The sequence below is a fragment of the Oncorhynchus masou genome, chromosome 14 (genome assembly GCF_036934945.1).
Source record: "Oncorhynchus masou masou isolate Uvic2021 chromosome 14, UVic_Omas_1.1, whole genome shotgun sequence".
NCBI classification, from domain to species: domain Eukaryota; kingdom Metazoa; phylum Chordata; class Actinopteri; order Salmoniformes; family Salmonidae; genus Oncorhynchus; species Oncorhynchus masou.
The window spans coordinates 28,227,520-28,248,005 of NC_088225.1; the positions used below are offsets into that span (position 1 = coordinate 28,227,520).

At 40.5% G+C, this 20,486-nt stretch overlaps 3 protein-coding genes across 3 annotated transcripts; all 3 read right to left on the minus strand.

Moving 5' to 3' along the window:
• Positions 1-308: 308 nt before the first annotated feature.
• LOC135554683 (centromere protein X-like) lies at positions 309-1,839 on the minus strand. The gene is made up of 5 exons (XM_064987103.1): positions 1,756-1,839; positions 1,411-1,462; positions 1,212-1,265; positions 833-921; positions 309-729 (listed from the first exon to the last, which is right to left on the minus strand). Exons 1-5 carry the CDS (start codon positions 1,837-1,839, stop codon positions 715-717), a joined length of 294 nt encoding a protein of 97 aa, XP_064843175.1. The 3' UTR covers positions 309-714.
• Positions 1,840-9,146: 7,307 nt separating this feature from the next.
• On the minus strand, positions 9,147-11,421 carry LOC135554681 (heterogeneous nuclear ribonucleoproteins A2/B1-like). Its single transcript, XM_064987101.1, has 5 exons — positions 11,314-11,421; positions 10,940-11,025; positions 10,504-10,599; positions 9,974-10,129; positions 9,147-9,373 (listed from the first exon to the last, which is right to left on the minus strand). Exons 2-5 carry the CDS (start codon positions 11,021-11,023, stop codon positions 9,353-9,355), a joined length of 357 nt encoding a protein of 118 aa, XP_064843173.1. The 5' UTR covers positions 11,024-11,025; positions 11,314-11,421; the 3' UTR covers positions 9,147-9,352.
• Positions 11,422-14,457: 3,036 nt separating this feature from the next.
• LOC135554679 (transmembrane channel-like protein 6) lies at positions 14,458-19,982 on the minus strand. The gene is made up of 8 exons (XM_064987098.1): positions 19,884-19,982; positions 17,826-17,921; positions 17,567-17,642; positions 16,554-16,687; positions 16,080-16,256; positions 15,849-15,927; positions 15,623-15,727; positions 14,458-15,101 (listed from the first exon to the last, which is right to left on the minus strand). Exons 3-8 carry the CDS (start codon positions 17,573-17,575, stop codon positions 15,096-15,098), a joined length of 510 nt encoding a protein of 169 aa, XP_064843170.1. The 5' UTR covers positions 17,576-17,642; positions 17,826-17,921; positions 19,884-19,982; the 3' UTR covers positions 14,458-15,095.
• Between the last annotated feature and the right edge of the window lie 504 nt (positions 19,983-20,486).

The following is a 20,486-nucleotide window of genomic DNA, read 5'->3' on the forward strand; positions in this document are numbered from 1 at the left end:
CCATTAAAGAGGCCCGTTTCAATCTGCAAAGAGGCCCGTCTGACCTTCCATTAAAGAGGCCCGTCTGCAAACCATAAAGATCCACCTTAACCATTAAAGCGGCCCGTCTGCACCGTAAAACCATTGTATAATTTCAATCCAAAGTGATTCCCAATAAGATCCCCGTATATGTTTTGTCAAACACCAGATCCTCCCCCAATGCTGCTGGAGTACTAGGTGTAAATTCCTATCACACAACTGATTACAATAAAGTGCTTTTAGGTTTACAATACATGTTTCCCCAAGAAAATAAGTGTCACAGACTGATGTAATAAAAAAAAAGCATGCAACAACTTTTATTAGTTAGCAATGGTTTCAAATCATTTCAAACAACAAACGGAGGCAAAACCACAGGGCAAAATGTACAGAGCTCATTAGAGACCGTGTGCAATGCAACTCAAAGGACTAATTACAACATAATATCCTACATGGGCTGAACGTAGGACAGGTGGAAGGGATCCCTCCCTCTCTCTCCAGCCAAGGTGCATGAATTAAGAAGTAGATTCAGCCTCTCTTGGAGGACAATAGAAGTAAATAAAGTGCTTCTTTACATTTACAAACAAAACAGAAGCCTTGTTCTTTCCTTCCATTGTCCTCCAAGAGTTGGTCCATCTCTCAAATTCTGAATTGAGGACTGGATAGCTCTCTGGCTCCATCTTCTGGCCTGAAGTCATACTAGAAATCCAACAGCTGGGGAAGAAATGAAATGTTATGACTGTTGATTCTTATACTGTAATTCCTTGACAATAATAGGAGAGGATATTTAATAGAATTCATGGGTATATTTACACACCAGTTGAGGCAGGATCTTCTCAAAGTGTTCTATGTCCATTCTGTCACAGTCCTCTGCCTCAGCCTGTTTTATCGTTCTTTGTGCAGCTTCTGAGCAACAAAGAATCAGGGTCTGTATTCCTAAAGCAACTCGGAGTAAAGACTGCTGATCTAGGCACAGTTTTGCATTCAGCATTTTAGATCATAATGAATACGATTATATGGATAGGGGGACACATCTGATCCTAGATCAGTATTCCTACTCTAAGATGCTTTACGAATCCTGGCCCTGATATCTTTATCTCATATTGAAGTTATATAAACACCGTCATCTCAGCCTGTATAAACACCTCAATTGATTTCCATGTACATTACAGCCACAATCAATCGTTTGAACTTACCTTGAACAAACACATGTAGCATCTCTGCCATAAGGAGGACAGCATCGGCACCGACTTGAGAAAGACAAAGAAACAAAAGGTCAAATGGCGATGACTTAGTTAACAGCCTACAACTGCTGCTTCATTTGACTAAACATGATCAGGTCCAACTCCTTTCCAGGATAGTTACATTAAACAACTCCACGAGCTAGCAACTCGCCTTTAGTTTTCTCGTCCTTGAAGAAGCTTGACAGGAGTTTGCTTACCGTCTCCTAAAAAGAAAACCCATGATTCTGAATAACAGTATGCACGACAACAGTACGTTAAAGTTACTGTAGTGAACTGCTTCCAAAAACAACTGCCAGTGTTGTCAGAAGTATCCAGCAGGCTGAAGATTTAGCGCGCTACCCCGCTGAATTAGCTCCATACTGTCTGCTCAGTCTAATTTGAAAATGAGGCTTATGATCTTGATTTAGTTACAAAATTAGGCTTGTGATCTTGCTTTAGTCGAAATTATGTGACTCACAACATATAACAATTAATAGTATCGGCTACTTTCTCCTACCTTTTTGAATGTGATTTCCGCGCTGCTTTCCGCCATTTTCAAGTTTTTGTCGATCAACGCGCTCTCAGCAGTGATTGGCTGCATCGAGTCCGTGATGATTTACGTAAAACGCATCGCGCAACGCTTCTATTCCAACGGAAAAATAGTACCACATAGAAATGTGGAAAATAGTAAATGTCTTACGAAAATGTGTGTGCTTGCTCGTTTAAAGTGCATTTACAGTTTTAACAGATTAAACTATCCAAGCAGAAGATAAATCTCCTTCAACCAAACTCAATATCACTTTTGAAATACAATAAATAGCCTTTTTTATTTATTTTTATAAATAGCCTATTAACTTATCGACAAGTTAACAAATGACATGTTGGATTAACGTCTCCAACTCAACCAACAATAAAAGTTAAAGAATGCTATTAGTGGCTCAGATGGAACTATCCAAGCAGTAGACACATCTCCTTTAAATGTTGATATGTGGTTGCCTTGTCAACCAAACACAATTCAATCATACTTTTGTAATACAGTAAAGAGCCTAAAGTTAAGGCTATCTTCCAAACTAATGTAAGAATAAACCTTAAATGAGTAACACACCCATAGTTAATGTAACTATACATTTCATCTTATGTAATCATATAAAGCGTGCAGGTTGAAGAAGCATACATACAGTAGGTCGTTGAAGGAAATTTCAAATGGCATTGATCACGTGCACTTTTAATGTCATTTCAACTGCATTCCAGGTAATTTGGTTCTGCTAATAAATTAAGCACAGTGATAACACATTAATCTGTTGTATAAATAAACAAAATATCATTGTATTCCCATTTGAACTTTGCTGTGGTTTTAAATGGTTGAAAGCGCAGTGATAGATATTTGGGTGACAACTAAACCAAAAATCAGACATTGTTTTTCCATTGGAATTTTGATGTGCTTTTAGATGGTTGAAAGCATAGTGATACAACATTGGAAATTCAACAAAGTTTTAGCTGTCTTTTTGAGTGGGTAATCGCATTGATTAACGCCTCAACCCAATACTACCCAATTATCCACGTTGAAAATATGTGGTGTTACCAGTGGGATACAGAGGTGAGTGTGTTTCAGTGTGTGTGTGTGTCACAGCAGCGGTTTTACCAGGTAGGTGTGACAGGGTTTGAATTTTATGTTTGCCCTTGACACCTCTTCTGACAGGTGAACCTTGTAGTGAAAGATCTGCATATCCACCTTCAGAGACACAGAAAAGTCACAGGGTTAGAGGAGAGAGAAAGAAAATATGAGAGAGAGAAAAGAGGTGAGGGATGGTTGAGTTTCATTTTACAGCCAGTAGTACAATGTCTCTATTCCTGTAAAGTCCTAAAATAATCCACAAGACAGCTTTCCCAAGGACAACTAGTCAGATAAACATGCTGTATTAGAGGTAGGGAATTACACTGGCCAAAGAGATCACAGCAATCACAGCCACCAATTATCATACACCATCTAAAATATACACAGGAATCTAATTGTTTCTTGTTGTATTTCTTGCAAATTCATCAACTCAAAGTTCTCTCAAAGTCCAAACTATTTTTTGTATGTAGCCTAGTTTTAATGTAGGCCCATGAAGCTATGTTGGCCGACTGGTAAGATATAATGAGGATATTATAGCCTTGTGAAAATGGAATTCATTAGCTAATAACCAGCTAATTGTGTTGACTGGTGAATATCCCATGCATGTTGCGCTAAACAACCAGACAGGCAAATGACTGCTATAGTGGAGTTTCAGCACCATGGACAGAGGTCAATCAATCCCCCGCTAATCTGACTACAGTTAGACCTGTGCTCTCGCTTTTATTAGTAAATGTCTATTTCCTATTGTAGAGGAGAGTGGGGTAAGTCGAGCAACGTTTTTTTGCATTCAGCATCACCCCATCAAGGGAAACATAGTATTCTTTCTAACAAATATATTTGCATATTTTTCAGGATGATGTGTATCCCTGGAAATAATCAGAATTAATGTAAATATTACAGTTTTGAAAACATAGCTTGTTAAAACTTCTTGTGGCACAATATACCGCTTACCCAGGGAAAATTGAGCTGTGGGACAGGGTAAATTAAGCTGTGGGACAGGGTAAATTGAGCTGTGGGACAGGGTAAATTAAGCTGCTTACTTGGTGAAAATCTGTTTTTAGGACACAATGTAAAAACAGAGCGCTGGAGCTCGTCTGAGCGGTTGGGTTCTGTTTGATGTCATATTGATATGTTAAATAAATGTGTAATTCGTGATTCCGTCCAACCTACACATGAACCTGTTTTTAATTTGTTTTGTTTATTGTATATTAGCTGTGTTCTCCTTCACTTTAACCAGGCTAAAAATAGAGAATCTTGAATGATTAAGGTTTTATACTAATGGTGAAGGAGAAATAAAACATGTAAACTGTTATAGACTTATTTATTTTGCCACTCAACCCAAACTTTAACAAACCCGTATGTGTGTTAGGCAGAGCACCCCATGCTCTTGTATAAACCTGGGGTGGCGTAGTGTGGCAGTTTGACTTATGCATTTGGTCTTTCAAATTAGCCAACAGTGGCATTTTCTGATGTTTTCAACGTGATTCTTCTTTGCTTTCACCACAAATGGGAAGAGAACAAAAATATTATGAACATGAACCAGAGAGCGCACATTGCTCCAAAAAATCTGCCTCTGCCCAAGTACACACAGGTGTGAAGAACTACATGTTAAGCTGTATCGGCCCTTACCCAGAATCACCAACCCACATGTTTAATGATCATGGTCACAGTATGGATAAGGTCCACATGGGGCAAAATACATGGATCCTTAGTGGTTTCTGAACACTCAGCATTTCATTAAAACAAACAACTAGCAACATCTGAAAGCTAATATGCCCTTTTAACCAAAACAGTAGAGCAGAGCTTCATATTTCACTACCTAACCAGTTTGTCCAGAACCCATATCCCGCCGCTGGCTTGCCTATGCCTATGAAACCCAATTAGTACCATGAGCATAGTACCACTGTGCATCCCGCCGCTGGCTTGCCTATGAAAACCCAATTAGTACCATGAGCATAGCACTGTGCATCCCGCCGCTGGCTTGCCTATGAAAACCCAATTAGTACCATGAGCATAGCACTGTGCATCCCGCTGCTGGCTTGCCTATGAAAACCCAATTAGTACCATGAGCATAGCACTGTGCATCCCGCCGCTGGCTTGCCTACCCAATTAGTACCATGAGCATAGCACTGTGAAAACATCCATGAGCATAGCACTGTGCTCCCGTACCATGAGCATGCCTATGAAAACCCAATTAGTACCATGAGCATAGCACTGTGCATCCCGCTGCTGGCTTGCCTATGAAAACCCAATTAGTACCATGAGCATAGCACTGTGCATCCCGCTGGCTTGCCTATGAAAACCCAATTAGTACCATGAGCATAGCACTGTGCATCCCGCTGCTGGCTTGCCTATGAAAACCCAATTAGTACCATGATGAAAACCCAATTAGTACCATGAGCATAGTACCACTGTGCATCCCGCCGCTGGCTTGCCTATGAAAACCCAATTAGTACCATGAGCATAGCACTGTGCATCTGTAGCACGCTGCTGGCTTGCCTATGAAAACCCAATTAGTACCATGAGCATAGCACTGTGCATCCCGCTGCTGGCTTGCCTATGAAAACCCAATTAGTACCATGAGCATAGCACTGTGCATCCCGCCGCTGGCTTGCCTATGAAAACCCAATTAGTACCATGAGCATAGCACTGTGCATCCCGCCGCTGGCTTGCCTATGAAAACCCAATTAGTACCATGAGCATACCACTGTGCATCCCGCCGCTGGCTTGCCTATGAAAACCCAATTAGTACCATGAGCATAGCACTGTGCATCCCGCCGCTGGCTTGCCTAAAAACCCAATTAGCCAAGCAGGGTCTTTCCTGAAAACCCAATTAGTCGGTCCCTGAATGCTGCTGAAAGTGGCGTTGGAGGAGCCACTGTGCATCCCGGGGCTTGCACTCTTCCATTCTGTGCAGTCTTAAGATCAAAATCCCAATGCTCCAGGGGAAGTGATGGGGACATTTCCCTGCTCCAGGGGAGGATGCTCTCTTTCGGATGAGACATTATCGTGTGACCTTACTCTCTGTCACTACATATCCCATGGCACTTATCGTAAGAGTAGGAATGTTAACTCTGGTGTCCTGGCTAAATCCGGGCGGCAGGTAGCCTAGCAGTTAAGAACACTGGGCCAGTAACTGAAAGGTTGCTGGTTTGAATCCCTGAGGTGACATCTGTTGATGTGCCCTTGAGCAAGGCACTTAACCCTATTTGCCCCTGTTCTGGATAAGAGCATCTGCTAACATGTACATTTCCATCATGGCACACCTAACCTTCCCCTCATTTCTAATTGGCATGTATCACTTCTCACCTATCCAGCTGTGGTGAGCATTCTGGCACAAATGATTGTCATCATCTGGAAAGGCACTATATAAATGTTGGGCCCTGTAAAATCTGTATTTTTTTGTTGTTGCCTGATTCCGATTAGTCTTAATTCCAAATTCGTTTCCTCCATTTCGTTTAAGGTTTCCGTTCTCCCGTTTTTTTCCTTCATTTTATCAAGAAAAAACAAACAAGAAAAACAACATTTTAATAGAAGACAACCAAATTGGACATGGTCGAAGCACACCAAGAGAGTCGTTAAGAGGGCACGACAAAACCTATCCCCCCTCAGGAGACTGAAAAGATTTGTCATGTGTCCTCAGATCCTAAAAAGGTTCTACAGCTGTACCATCGAGAGCATCCTGACTGGTTGCATCACTGCCGGGTATGGCAACTGCTCAGCCTCCATCCACAAGGGTAGTGTGAACGGCCCAGTACATCACTGGGGCCAAGCTTCCTGTCATCCAGGACCTCTCTACCAGATGGTGTCAGACGAAGGCCCTAAAAATTGTCAAAGACTCCAGCCACCCTAGACATAGACTGTTCTCTCTGCTACCGCATGGCAAGTGGTACCGGAGTGCCAAGTCTAGGTCCAAGAGGCTTCTAAACAGCTTCTACGCCCAAGCTATAAGACTCCTTAACATCTATTCATATGGCTACCCAGACTATTTTCATTGCCCCCCTCTCTCTATACCACTGCTACTCTCTGTTGTCATCTATGCATAGTCACTTTAATAACTCTACCTACATGTACATCTTACCTCAACTAACCAGTGCCCCCGCACATCGACTCTGTATCGGTGCCCCCCTGTATATAGTCTCGCTTTTGTTATTTTACTGCTGCTCTTTAATTACTTGTTACTTATTTCTTATTCTTATCTGTATTTTTTTAAACTGCATTGTTGGTTAGGGGCTCATACGTAAGAATTTCACTCAAAGGACTACACCTGCTGAATTCGGCGCATGTGACTAATACAATTTGATTTGATGTTCAAAGCAAAACAACATCAAGAGACCACTTTTGAGGTCTAGATTTCTTTTGCAAATGTTTGATTTTGGGGTGTATTTACCCTTTAATTCCAGTGTGCACCTACAGTAGCAAGAGGCAGTTTAGAAGTGTTTTTGAAGTGCACACGTGATGGCAGAGTTTGCAAAACAAATACCCACTGATTGATTAGTAAGGTAAGCAGAGGCTACTTTGTAGTTAACATCTAATTGCAAAGGTTCATGGGAAAGCCTTTCCATCTACCAGAAGACTTCTCATTAGAATCCTCACTAACAGCTACACAAAGTGGCAGGCTTGCGCACCACACATACAGACAAGGAATTCAAATCAAATCAAATGTTATTGGTCACATACACATGGTTAGCAGATGTTATTGTGAAATGCTTGTGCTTCTAGTTCCGACAGTGCAGCAATATCTGCAATAACACGTAATCTAACAATTCCACAACAACTACCTTATGCACACAAATCTAAATAGAGGAATGGAATAAGAATATATAAATGTAAATATATGGATGAGCAATGACAGAGCGGCATAGGCAAGATGCAATAGATGGTATAAAATACAGTATATACATATGAGATGAGTAATGCAAGATATGTAAACATTAATGTGCCATTATTAAAGTGACTAGTGATCCATTTATTAAAAGTGGCCAATGATATCAAGTCTGTAGGTAGGCAGCAGCCTCTCTGTGCTAGTGATGGCTGTTTAACAGTCTGATGGCCTTGAGAAATAGCTTCCGTCTCCCAGTCCCAGCTGTGATGCACCTGTACTGACCTCTGGATGGTAGTGGGGGGGGGGGGGAACAGGCAGTAGCTCGGGTGGTTGTTGTCTTTGATGATCTTTTTGGCAAACCTGTGATATCGGGTGCTGTAGGTGGTGTCCTGGAGGGCAGGTAGTTTTCCCCCGGTAATGCATTGTACAGACCGCACCACCCTCTGGAGAGCCCTGCGGTTATGGGCGGTGCAGTTGCCGTACCAGGAGGTGATACAGCCAGACAGGATGCTCTCAATTGTGCATCTGTAAAAGTTTGTGAGGGTTTTAGGTGACAAGCCAAATTTCTTCAGCCTCCTGAGGTTGAAGAGGCGCTGTTGTGCCTTCTCACCCCACTGTCTGTGTGCATGGACCATTTCAGTTTGTCCGTGATGTGTACACAGAAGAACTTTAAAAACTTTACACCTTCTCCACTGTGGTCCCGTCCAACCCAGGGCCTCAAGCTTAATGATGGGCTTGTAGAGTACTATGGTGTTGAATGCTGAGCTGTAGTCAATGAACAGCATTCTTACATAGGTATTCCTCTTGTCCAGATTGGATAGGGCAGTGTGATGGTGAATGCAATTCTCATTGCCCTCTAGATGTTTGCAGAAAATATGAATCACTGATGCATTGTGTTCATTTCTTATGACATAATAAACATGGGCAAATGTATTAATTTTCAATAGGCTACATTTTGTTGATACTTACTATAACCACTGGGTGGCAGGGTAGCCTAGTGGTTAGAGCATTGGACTAGTAACCAGAAGGTTGCAAGTTCAAACCCCCGAGCTGACAAGGTACAAATCTGTCGTTCTGCCCCTGAACAGGCAGTTAACCCACTGTTCCTAAGCAGTCATTTAAAATAAGAATTTGTTCTTAACTGACTTGCCTAGTTAAATAAAGGTAAAATATTTGAACATTGTTAAATTCTGTTTTATGTCTGGATTCCGTCAGTGTTCTGCATATCGCAGATTTACAGGGCCCTATAAATGCAATCAATCAATCGTTACTACTTATTGCTGTCACTATCATAAATACTCCTAGCAAACACACATTTTCTTTAGGAAATGTCCCTTTCTAGTAATATTTTTGGTTATTCTACTAAAAGTTAATGCAACATAGGCCTTATAATGTTCACAACATTGAAAACAATTGGCATTTCATTACAAATCAGTAAATCAAGGTACATAAGACATCTGAAAACAAATTGTTACAATCAAACCAAATCATAGAAAAAAATTATAATCTACATTTATTTTTCAACAAATAATCCATGTATCCCATCCAAAATTGCTTAAAAAAATAAAAATAAAGTAGGTACAGTATCATCCGGCCTCTGATACATTCTCAAAGATGCTCAATTGATGAACAGACCCATGGTCACGTCTGTGGATAGACCTGGCTGGGATGACCTCAACCTTCTGGGTCATCCATCTATATGAAAGATTAGATTTTAGCATGGTAAAAAGAGTTGCAAAAACAGTGACTCGTAACTTCTGTTGGACTCTTGCATATGACTTGAGACTTGACTGTGTTTTAATAGTCAAGTATTGAATCAAAGTATATATATATTTTCTAACAAATTGACGTTTGACCTAGAAGAGTCTAACCTGCAACGCAATGTTACCCTGCATGGATCAGAACACACATTGTTTATGAAGAGAGAGACTTGAGATTTGACTCAGACTCGCCCTGTTGAGACTTAAGACTTGACTGCTGCTGAAAGATCTGTGACCCAGACAGTGACATATCGATAAGACTGGCTGCGTGTGCTGGATAAAAGCAACCTACACACAACCATGTCAACAACACTCATTAAAACATGTTTCCAATGTGTAATCACAACAACAACAAAAAGTCAGCAGATTGAAGTGAAAAAATATGATATTCTCTTATGTTGATGACTTTTTGCAAATCCAATCAGTTTTCCACATTGATTCAACATCATCATATTTACTTTTTTTGGTTGATATGACATAGAAACATTGCTGATTCATTCAACAAGTCTTTGCTCAATGCTCTGTTTTGATTTACCTTCAGACTGACAACTCTCTTGGCCTCCACTTCCATGCCTCCTATATAGTGAGGACCCGCCCAGTCTGCCATATCTGCTTCCTCCTCAGAGGAAAAACTCACGTATCCCAACGCACTGGCACTCTTTGAGTCAGAGTCCTGTGGAGTCTTCTTGATCTGTTTTCAAAGGATGGACCATCACCATAACCAATAAAACACCAATAATCCAAGAAAATAAGTTGTTTTAAAGGGGTCAATCTGTAATAGCTACATCCATTTATGGACTTTTAAATTACTGATATACAGCCATTGACTCTTGAGGAATATAACTTATAAATACCTTGTGAGATTAGTTCAACTGTCTTACTGTCTTGTCCCATTAGAATGCTAAATATAAGCTTGTTTAACTCCACTGACTGCAGTGTAAAAAAGGTGGAGGGGTGGATGCTATGTTGTTTAAAACTACGGATTGCCCCTTTAAAAGGGTATGGTTTAGGCCTTATCCACGTGAGGCTAATATTACAATAATTGATATGACTTAATCAGCCTACCGTGCATGCTGTAATGCTGCCCCACTGTCGGAAGTAAGCTTGTAGGTATCCTTCATTTATGTTAGTACTGAGATCCTTAATGACAAGCCCGTGATCCTGTCCAACAGATACAAAATAAAGCCATTCATATTTTTATTTTAAAATGTTATCATGGTAAAGTAACTATATTGTGTGTCTGTAATAGGAATACTATGAAAAATACACTACATCCATTCATAGGCTACTAAGAACTACAGATATCGAACCTTAATTTGATAACGCTGTTGTTACAACAAATCAAAGACTTGATTTGGCATAACTACAAAATGTCCATTAATTATAATTCACATTTTATGTTGCTGCAGGATTATTTTCCTGCTGTGACAAACTGGTCAAATTAAGATCCTACACCTGTAAGTGTGTTTTAGGATGGTCAGAAAAATAAGTGTTTGTTTACCAGTTTACACTTTTTGGCCAAAGCGGTCCTGTTGTTTTTAGGGAGAGATATGTACACTCTCCTTTGAGGCGCCATTTTCTCCATAACTAGAGAGAAACAGAATAAATCAATATTTCATTTCATTTAACCCTGTGAAATGCTGTAGTCTTTGGATATTTGCTTCAGACAAAAACAAAACCGATCAGTGTAACTTCTATGCTTTATAAAATATATAAAAAAATGTATCAGTCATAATTAACTTAACATGAACATAACCTGTTACAGCAAGATACAACTAATATTTCCTGAGTAGACTTTATTTTGTGCAATAAAAAGGCCACAATGTGATCTTTCACTAGTAGTATAATGATATATATATATATTGTCTTACATACCAGAGGTCGTAGAGATGTACTTCCACCTGTTCGTTTGGTAGCCCTAAGAGCATTGCATAGGAAAACCCATCATAAGATATAAATCAACAGGTGGATTCGGGGAGGGTACAAGGTTTCTCTTCCTGCTTCACAAGATGATGCAATCCTACTCTTGGCTTTCTACAAGTTCCATGTTACTCATCCTGCAGCATAACTCACATATTCCTGGATTGAGTTCCACAGAAATTTCTGAGTAAATGGGCATTGTTCACCCCTCCTTCCCTTTGTGATATGTCGCCTCCTAGCAATGAAAGTTAAGTAACAATCTAGGCAATGATGCGGGTCATCTTGGGGTCATGATAGGGGCTGCACAAAATGATTGATGTATTCTAATAATTGATAATGCTTATATTGTGTTAATAGAAGGGGAAGGGCTATAAAACCCTCCGCCACTACATTTATAGGGTCCTGGACCACAGATTAGCAATATATGCATTATAAGGTTTAACTTCTCATGGCTGGGGCAGTATTGAGTAGCTTGGATGAATAAGGTGCCCAGAGTAAACGGCCTGCTCCTCAGTCCCAGTTGCTAATATATGCATATTAGTATTAGTACATTTGGATAGAAAACACTCTGAAGTTTCTAAAACTGTTTGAATGATGTCTGTGAGTATAACAGAACTCATATGGCAGGCAAAAACAATATGGCGGATATCTTTTTGGCTTGTTTGGTCTCTGAGCGCCATACTCAGATTATGGCATGGTATGCTTTTTCCGTAAAGTTTTTTGGAAATCTGACACAGCGGTTGCTGTGAGAAGTTTATGTAAAAAGAAGTTGCTGTGAGAAGTTTATCTACAGTTCTTGCTGTTTTGCAAGGAGGAATGGGAAAAAAATTCAGTGTCTCGATGTGCAAAACTGATAGAGACATACCCCAAGCGACTTACAGCTGTAATCGCAGCAAAAGGTGGCGCTACAAAGTATTAACTTAAGGGGGCTGAATAATTTTGCACGCCCAATTTTTCAGTTTTTGATTTGTTAAAAAAAGTTTGAAATATCCAATAAATGTCGTTCCACTTCATGATTGTGTCCCACTTGTTGTTGATTCTTCACAAAAAAATACAGTTTTATATCTTCATGTTTGAAGCCTGAAATGTGGCAAAAGGTCGCAAAGTTCAAGGGGACCGAATACTTTCGCAAGGCACTGAATAATAGTTGTATCTCTTAATGTTTATTATGAGTATTTCTGTAAATTGATGTGGCTCTCTGCAAAATCACCGCATGTTTTGGAACTACTGAACATAATGCACCAATGTATTATATAAATATGCACAGTATCGAACAAAACATACATGTATTGCGTAACATGAAGTCCTATGAGTCATCTGTGAGTCATCTGATGAAGATCAAAGGTTAGTGATTAATTTTATTTCTGCTTTTTGTGACTCCTCTTTGGCTGGAAAAATGGCTGTGTTTTTCTGTGACTTGGTGGTGACCTAACATAATCGTTTGTGGTGCTTTCGCTGTAAAGCCTTTTTGAAATCAGACACTGTGGCTGGATTAACGGGAATTTTATCTTTAAAATGGTGTAAAATACTTGTATGCTTGAGGAATTTTAATTATGAGATTGTTGTTTTGAATTTGGCGCCCTGCACTTTCACTGGCTGTTGTCGGGGTGGGACGTTACCGTCCCACATTTCCCAGAGAGGTTAAACTGATTAATCATGTAACTGTAATTAACTAGGAAGTAGGGGCACCAAGGAAAATATTCAGATTAAAGTTATAATTTTCCAAATATAACTTTTAGATATTTTAATATCTGATCAATCAGTCTTGATTAATGAATCATTATTTACCATGTTAGTCTCATTCCAAACGTCGAAATTTGTTGGTTATCTGCACGAACCCAGTCTTCACTATGAGTCATACATACATCAATTGTCTTAAAATATTTATTTACTAACTAAGTAATTCACAGAAATGCATAAACAAACAGTAGATTGTTACAAGGAAATGATAAGAGTTTCCCTAGTGGGATAAACGGGTATCGCGGCTTGGTGGGCAAAAAGGGAAGTGGGGGACAACTGAGATGAGACACTACAAAGTTAAATATTATAACAATTGAAATCCCAATCCTTTGCACACGAACGCTCACTCATTCGGGAACAATTGCAATCGATATATAGATTTACGCTCAGTGTGTCGTCATTGATCTCTGTTAAAAAGTTTGTTTATGTTGGAGAGTATGTCCGCCTTCTCTCTCTCTATCTGTCGTGGTTAGAATGGATAGTTCAGAGTGACATTCATTCATGTCGTTATAGATAGATGTTTCGGTGGTTGTCGGTCTTCATGTTCAATGATACCGAATTCCTAGCTGTAGACTAGTAATTAATATCAAAGACGTGTTCTTATTCTGTCGGTATCGATAGTCTAAGAGTTTAACGACGTGGGATGGCTAAAAATTCAGCAGTCTGGTCTCAAACCTTGGCCCTCTCGTTATCGAGGTAAGCTAGTCTGCAAACTTTTCCTCTCGTAATTGAGAGAAATATGGTCTGTTGAGAATTCTCAAGGTGGGGGTTTTATTCAGAAGAGCAGAAAAAGGTCTCATGATGCCAGGTCCCAACTGTGTTCATGGGGGCGTGCCAGTGACTTAAGTGAAACTTTACACAGAAATACAATTCTCTCACATTATATCATTACATAGCATCCCCACAAATAGTTTAATCTTTCCTCATTCATCCTGTACAGCAATTAGATGCAAGCCTCATAACTGAGGCTATTATATAAACAGCGTTATGGTAATGTGGCCGTATTGTCTCCCATGAGTTTCACAAAATTGTACCAAGCGGACCAGTTCGTAGTTGGATTTTTCACCGATCTTTTATACCTTCTCCAGAACATAAATGTTGTTCAGACCTCAAGTTCTGTGAGGTGGAAGAAATTCCTTTGTTCTCTCTATGAAAACTCACTCTGTCTCTATACTGTGGCCATGAGGAGATAATCTCCTCCAGGAATTTACAACCCCTCTCTGACCACAGCAGCCTGGGTGTAGGAGACAGGGGGGTAGGGGGATGGTGCATAGAAAAGGGCTGGTGCAGAGGGAGGGGTGCTCGCTGTACCCAAAGACGGCAACATCATGACAAACTGTAACTCAGTAAAATCATTGAAATTGTTGCATGTTGCGTTTATATTTTTGTTCAGTATACATTGAAGCGTGAAAGCGGTGACAGGCAGCCTAGATACAATAAATATATATTAACAAAAGGCAAATTAGACAGTTATACTACCATACTAGTATAAAACACACCTCGGATGGTCTTGAATATATATCAGTCTCAGTTACTTCACATTTTGATGGTCTAGAATATATATCAGTCTCAGTTACTTCACATTTTGATGGTCTAGAATACATATCAGTCTCAGTTACTTCACATTTTGATGGTCTAGAATACATATCAGTCTCAGTTACTTCACATTTTGATGGTCTAGAATACATATCAGTCTCAGTTACTTCACATTTTGATGGTCTAGAATATATATCAGTCTCAGTTACTTCACATTTTGATGGTCTAGAATACATATCAGTCTCAGTTACTTCACATTCCGAAAGTCTTGAACACACATCAGTCATAGTTACATTCTACAGGAAATGGCTCAATGTCCTTCACCACACACATCACTCCACTTTGAGTCCACTTTGACTGGTTGATAGCAGCCAAATATCCTTGATGTGATGGGAGTCCAACATTTAACATGCAGCATCCAATGAATACTCTGGAATCATTTAATCTTCCACTAAAACATATTAAACCTGAAATGACATAAGGGAAACCATTGTAATATTTAACAGAAATGACCTCAATCTGTTTAGACTGACATATCAACCTCAACCTGTTTAGACTAACATATCAACCTCAATCTGTTTAGACTAACATATCAACCTCAACCTGTTTAGACTAACATATCAACCTCAACCTGTTTAGACTAACATATCATAATCTGTTTAGACTAACATATCAACCTCAATCTGTTTAGACTAACATATCAACCTCAATCTGTTTAGACTAACATATCAACCTCAATCTGTGTTTGCAGGACAAGACAGATCTGTCAGAAGACAACACCATAGTTTTGGTACAGACTAATCACAGCAGCAGCTCTTGGAGGTCATACAACAGGGTCATGTTCATTAGGTACCAAACCGAAGAAAGCACACAAACATGGAGGGCCTACCTGGACTTCCTTTTCTGTTGCTGAACATTTTAATTTTCTGTTGCTGAACATTTTCCTGTTGCGTACGCTAATGAACACGGCGCAGTCAGGGTCACTCACCTCACTGCCCTGTGGCTGAGGCCTGGAGGAAGGGGACAGTGGATACTGCCTCTTCTCATGGATGGCCTGCAGACTAGTAATTAAGAACTTCTTGTCCTTCCCCTCCTGGTGATGAAAAAGAACAGATGAGTAACCATCAACACACAGATCACAATCTTTGTAAGAATATTCAATGAAACAAAAGTTTTTTGTCTATACATATACACACACACACACACACACACACATTTTCTATTTGCTCCTGTAGCAGACTGATTATTTTCCTTTGGCCGTCTAAAACTTGGGTGTGAATGTAAATGACCATTCTGAAAAAAAAGAGAGGAAAAATGAACTGCCAGGTAGGTGAACATAACATACTGAAAACATACGCTGTGGCTTTGCATAATACTGTCAGCCCAACGGCACACAACAAGAAACAGAGCAGTCCAAAGAATGTCCTTGTTGGATGCTGACTCACAGAAAGACACCAGCCAACAGGAACAGGAAGAAGGGGTTCTCCACCAAGCAGCTGTGTAACCAGTTGAGCCAGGCCAGCTTGGGGTTGGTACTCTGCAGCTCCTGGGCCCACTGTTTGCCTGAGTGGAACATGAAGGGGAGGTTCCTGAAAGGACCACAGCCAGAGGAGGGCTTAATCCTATGGGGGGAGGCGAAGGGAAGAGTGGAAGAAACATTTGGACCACAACATCCTTTTCATACTGCAGTGTCAACCTGAAGCATACTGTTCTGGCTGAAATATATTTGCTGTTCATGTTGTCCTTCCCAGCACAATTCCAGAGATGCATACTTTTCAAGGGATGCTACGTAGCAACAGACTCAAAAGCGAAAAGGTGCATGTACTGTATGCATACTTGCGCCTACATTGGTATAGGTTGATAAATTTGTGTGTGTGTGTGTGTGTGTGTGTGTGTGTGTGTGTGTTGGACAGACTCACATCCATATGGTGTAGGTCACAGACACGGTGGCCCCGAGGAAGGAGGGGAAACACAGCAGAGAGATGAAGAGGGTGCTCATCTGACTGGCTCTCCATGGCTTCCTGGATGCCTGGCAGTTCACCAGTACGCTGCTCTGAGGAGGGAGAAAAGCAACAAGAAAGTTCACCAGTAGACTGCTCTGAGGAGAAAAGCAACAAGAGAGTTCACCAGTAGACTGCTCTGAGGAGGGAGAAAAGCAACAAGAAAGTTCACCAGTAGGCTGCTCTGAGGGGGAAGAAAAGCAACAAGAAAGTTCACCAGTAGACTGCTCTGAGGAGGGAGAAAAGCAACAAGAGAGTTCACCAGTAGACTGCTCTGAGGAGGGAGAAAAGCAACAAGAGAGTTCACCAGTAGACTGCTCTGAGGAGGGAGAAAAGCAACAAGAAAGTTCACCAGTAGACTGCTCTGAGGAGGGAGAAAAGCAACAAGAGAGTTCACCAGTAGACTGCTCTGAGGAGGAAAAGCAGAGTTCACCAGTAGAGCTCTGAAGGGAAAAGCAAGTTCAAGTAGACTGCTCTGAGGAGGAGAAACAGCAACAAGAGAGTTCACCAGTAGACTGCTCTGAGGAGGGCAAACAGCAACAAAAGAAGGGACTAATGAGTCAACACCGCTGGGGTTTCCACTGAGTGCGATAGCTGGCAACAAAATGGCGGATCCTATTCATTTTCAATTGAAGGAAGTGGCTCGGGCCAAAGTGAACAAGGTCAGAGAAGGCAGGCAAACAGAGCATGAGCGGGTGGGAATTAAGTTGGGGACCTTAAGTTTCTGGACGGGACCTTTACTTACCTAATCGTTTGTCAACACTTTCTGGGCCTCTGGTTATGACAAGTGCAGAGTTTAGACATGATAGTTTGACCTCTTAAGGAGTGTACCACTGTCACTGAAATAGTCACACTGGTTGAGCTCTGAGCTGGGGCCCACCTTTACTGTGTAATGGTTACATTGGTGGAGCTCTGAGCTGGGACCTACATACCTTTTTCATATGGAACAACAACAACAGCTTGAGGATCTGCACAGCTGGCAGTAAAGGAGTGAAGAGCAAGCCGAGCCTGTGGGAAAAGATGACAGAGAAGGAGACAGAAATACCACACAAACCTCAATGACATTATCATCAAAAGAAAGAGACGACCCAGGGCTGACGGCACCTGCAGCATCTAACGAAGCATGACAAAACAATTACGTCACAGAGATACGAGGTGAGACAACTCATGGAATGTGAACAGGCATTTTACCAGGTGAGGGTTTGCCCATAGATGAGCTCGAGTACGTTACGGGCGATATCAAACACTGGCTTCCTCCTTCTCCTCAGCACTCCTTGAGAAAACCGCCTACGGGGGGGAAACAGAGTGGAGTATCAGTACATTTTACAGAAACTCTAAACAACATGTTCAGCAGGTCTGCCACGTACAACTTCTATTAAAAAAAGGGTATACTTATTTACACATTTCCATTTCACAAATACACTTTGGCCGTTACAACTTGAACATACTATACAGAATGACTGCTGATATGACAAGAACAGAAATACAATCACATACAAATATTACAAAAACCTGTATTGGTTACTGTTTAGCTGTCTGACTAATGAAGGTAATGGACTCTAGAACCATCCTTCAAAAGACTGTAGAACACAGTCAACATTACAATAGTAGTGTCAGTACATCTCACAGTGAATGTGAAACAAACAAATGCTCAAGCAGTTCTGGCACTCACAACTTCACTACCGACTTCCTCACAAATTACCCAGAAAGCATGTCAAGCACAGTGAAAATAGAATACCAGTTACACTGCACATGAATTATCTACACAAACATCTTCAAAATATGCTCAGCTGGTTAGTCACTCAAATATTTCCAGATAGAATCTCCAAAGAGCAAGTAGAGCGAATATGAAAATAGTAGAATACACACCAGTCAAAATTTGACACACTCATTCTAAACCTACTCATTCAAGGTTTTTTCTTTATTTTTACTAATTTTCTACATTGCATAATAATAGTTATTTTTTTATTTTACCTTTAACTAGGCAAGTCACTTAAGAACAAATTCTTATTTTCAATGACGGCCTAGGAACAGTGGGTTAACTGCCTGTTCAGGGGCAGAACGACAGATTTGTACCTTGTCAGCTCGGGGGTTTGAACTTGCACCCTTCCGGTTACGAGTACAACGCTCTAACCACTAGGCTACCCTGCCACTAGACATAACTATGAAATAACACATGGAATCATAAAAAAAAGTTTTTTTTTTCTTGACAGCTTTGCACACTTGGTATTCGCTCAACCAGCTTTACCTGGAATGCTTTTCCTGAAGGTGCTCCCACATATGCTGAGCACTTGTTGGCTGCTTTTCCTTCACTCCACAGTCCAACTCATCCCAAACCATCTCAATTGGGTTGAGGTTGGGTGATTGTGGAGTCCAGATCATCTGATGCAGCACTCCATCACTCTCCTCCTTGGCCAAATAGCCCTTACACAGCCTAGAGGTGTGTTGGGTCATTGTTCCACTAAGCGTAAACCAGACGGGATAGTATATCGCTGCAGAATGCTGTGGTAGCAATGCTGTTTAAGTTTATTTGGGCTGCAATTTCTGAGGCTGGTAACTCTAATGATCTTATCCTCTGCAGCAGAGGTAACTCTGGGTCTTCCATTCCTGTGGCGGTCCTCATGAGAGCCAGTTTCACCATAGCGCTTGATGGTTTTTGCGACTGCACTTGAAGAAACTTTCAAAGTTCTTGAAATGTTCCGGATTGACTGACCTTAATGTCTTAAAAGTAATGATGGACTGTCGTTTCTCTTTGCTTATTTGAGCCGTTTTTGCAATAATATGGACTTGGTATTTTACCAAATAGGGCTATCTTCTGTACACCACCCCTACCTTGTCACAACACAACTGATTGGCTCAAACACATTAAGAAGGAAATAAATTACAGAAATTAACTTTTTAATTGAAATGCATTCCAGATGACTACATATAGAATGCCAAGAGTGTGCAAAGCTGTCATCAAGGCAAAGGGTGGCTACTTTGAAGAATCTCAAATATATTTAGATTTGTTTAACATTTTTGGGGTTACTACATGATTCCATATGTGTTATTGCATTGTTTTGATGTCTTCACTCTTATTCTACAATGTAGAAAATAGTAAAAATAAAGAAAAACGTGTCCAAAGTAGTAGGTGTGTCCAAACGTTTGACTGGTCCTGTAGGTTAACACATACACATCTCCACAACATGGGGTTACAGAGGGGAGTGTCAGTACATCTTACAGGAATTATTACCATAAAACACTTCTTACTTCCATATAAATTCTCCGAAGACTGTGTAGAGAACCGTGAATATGAAATCCACGAGCAGGAAACGATACAGCTCCTGACCAACAAAGCTCTCCCAGCACTGTAGAGACAGACCAAGATACCAAAGTCAAAATATACATTACAGCAACTGTGGTGGGAACTCATTAACAGACTAATTGACATCTGAAAAGAGTCTATACCATCCCAAATATGGGAACTCATTTTGTGGAAGAGCAAAATTGCTCCACTTGCAAGGCCTACGGGGGGTCCAAAATAAGGGAGGGTTTTCCAACAAAAATAAAAAAGGGCTTTGGGGAGGGTTATGCATTTTTTTTTTATTGGGCACAGGGAGGGTAGTGTGTTTTACTATATATATTTTGTATTGGACACAGGGGAGGGTAGTGTGTTTTTTATATATATTTTGTATTGGGCACAGGGGAGGGTAGTGTGTTTTTTATATATTTTGTATTGGGCACAGGGGAGGGTAGTGTGTTTTTTATATATATTTTGTATTGGGCACAGGGGGGGTAGTGTGTTTTTTATATATATTTTGTATTGGGCACAGGGAGGGTAGTGTGTTTTTATATATATTTTGTATTGGGCAC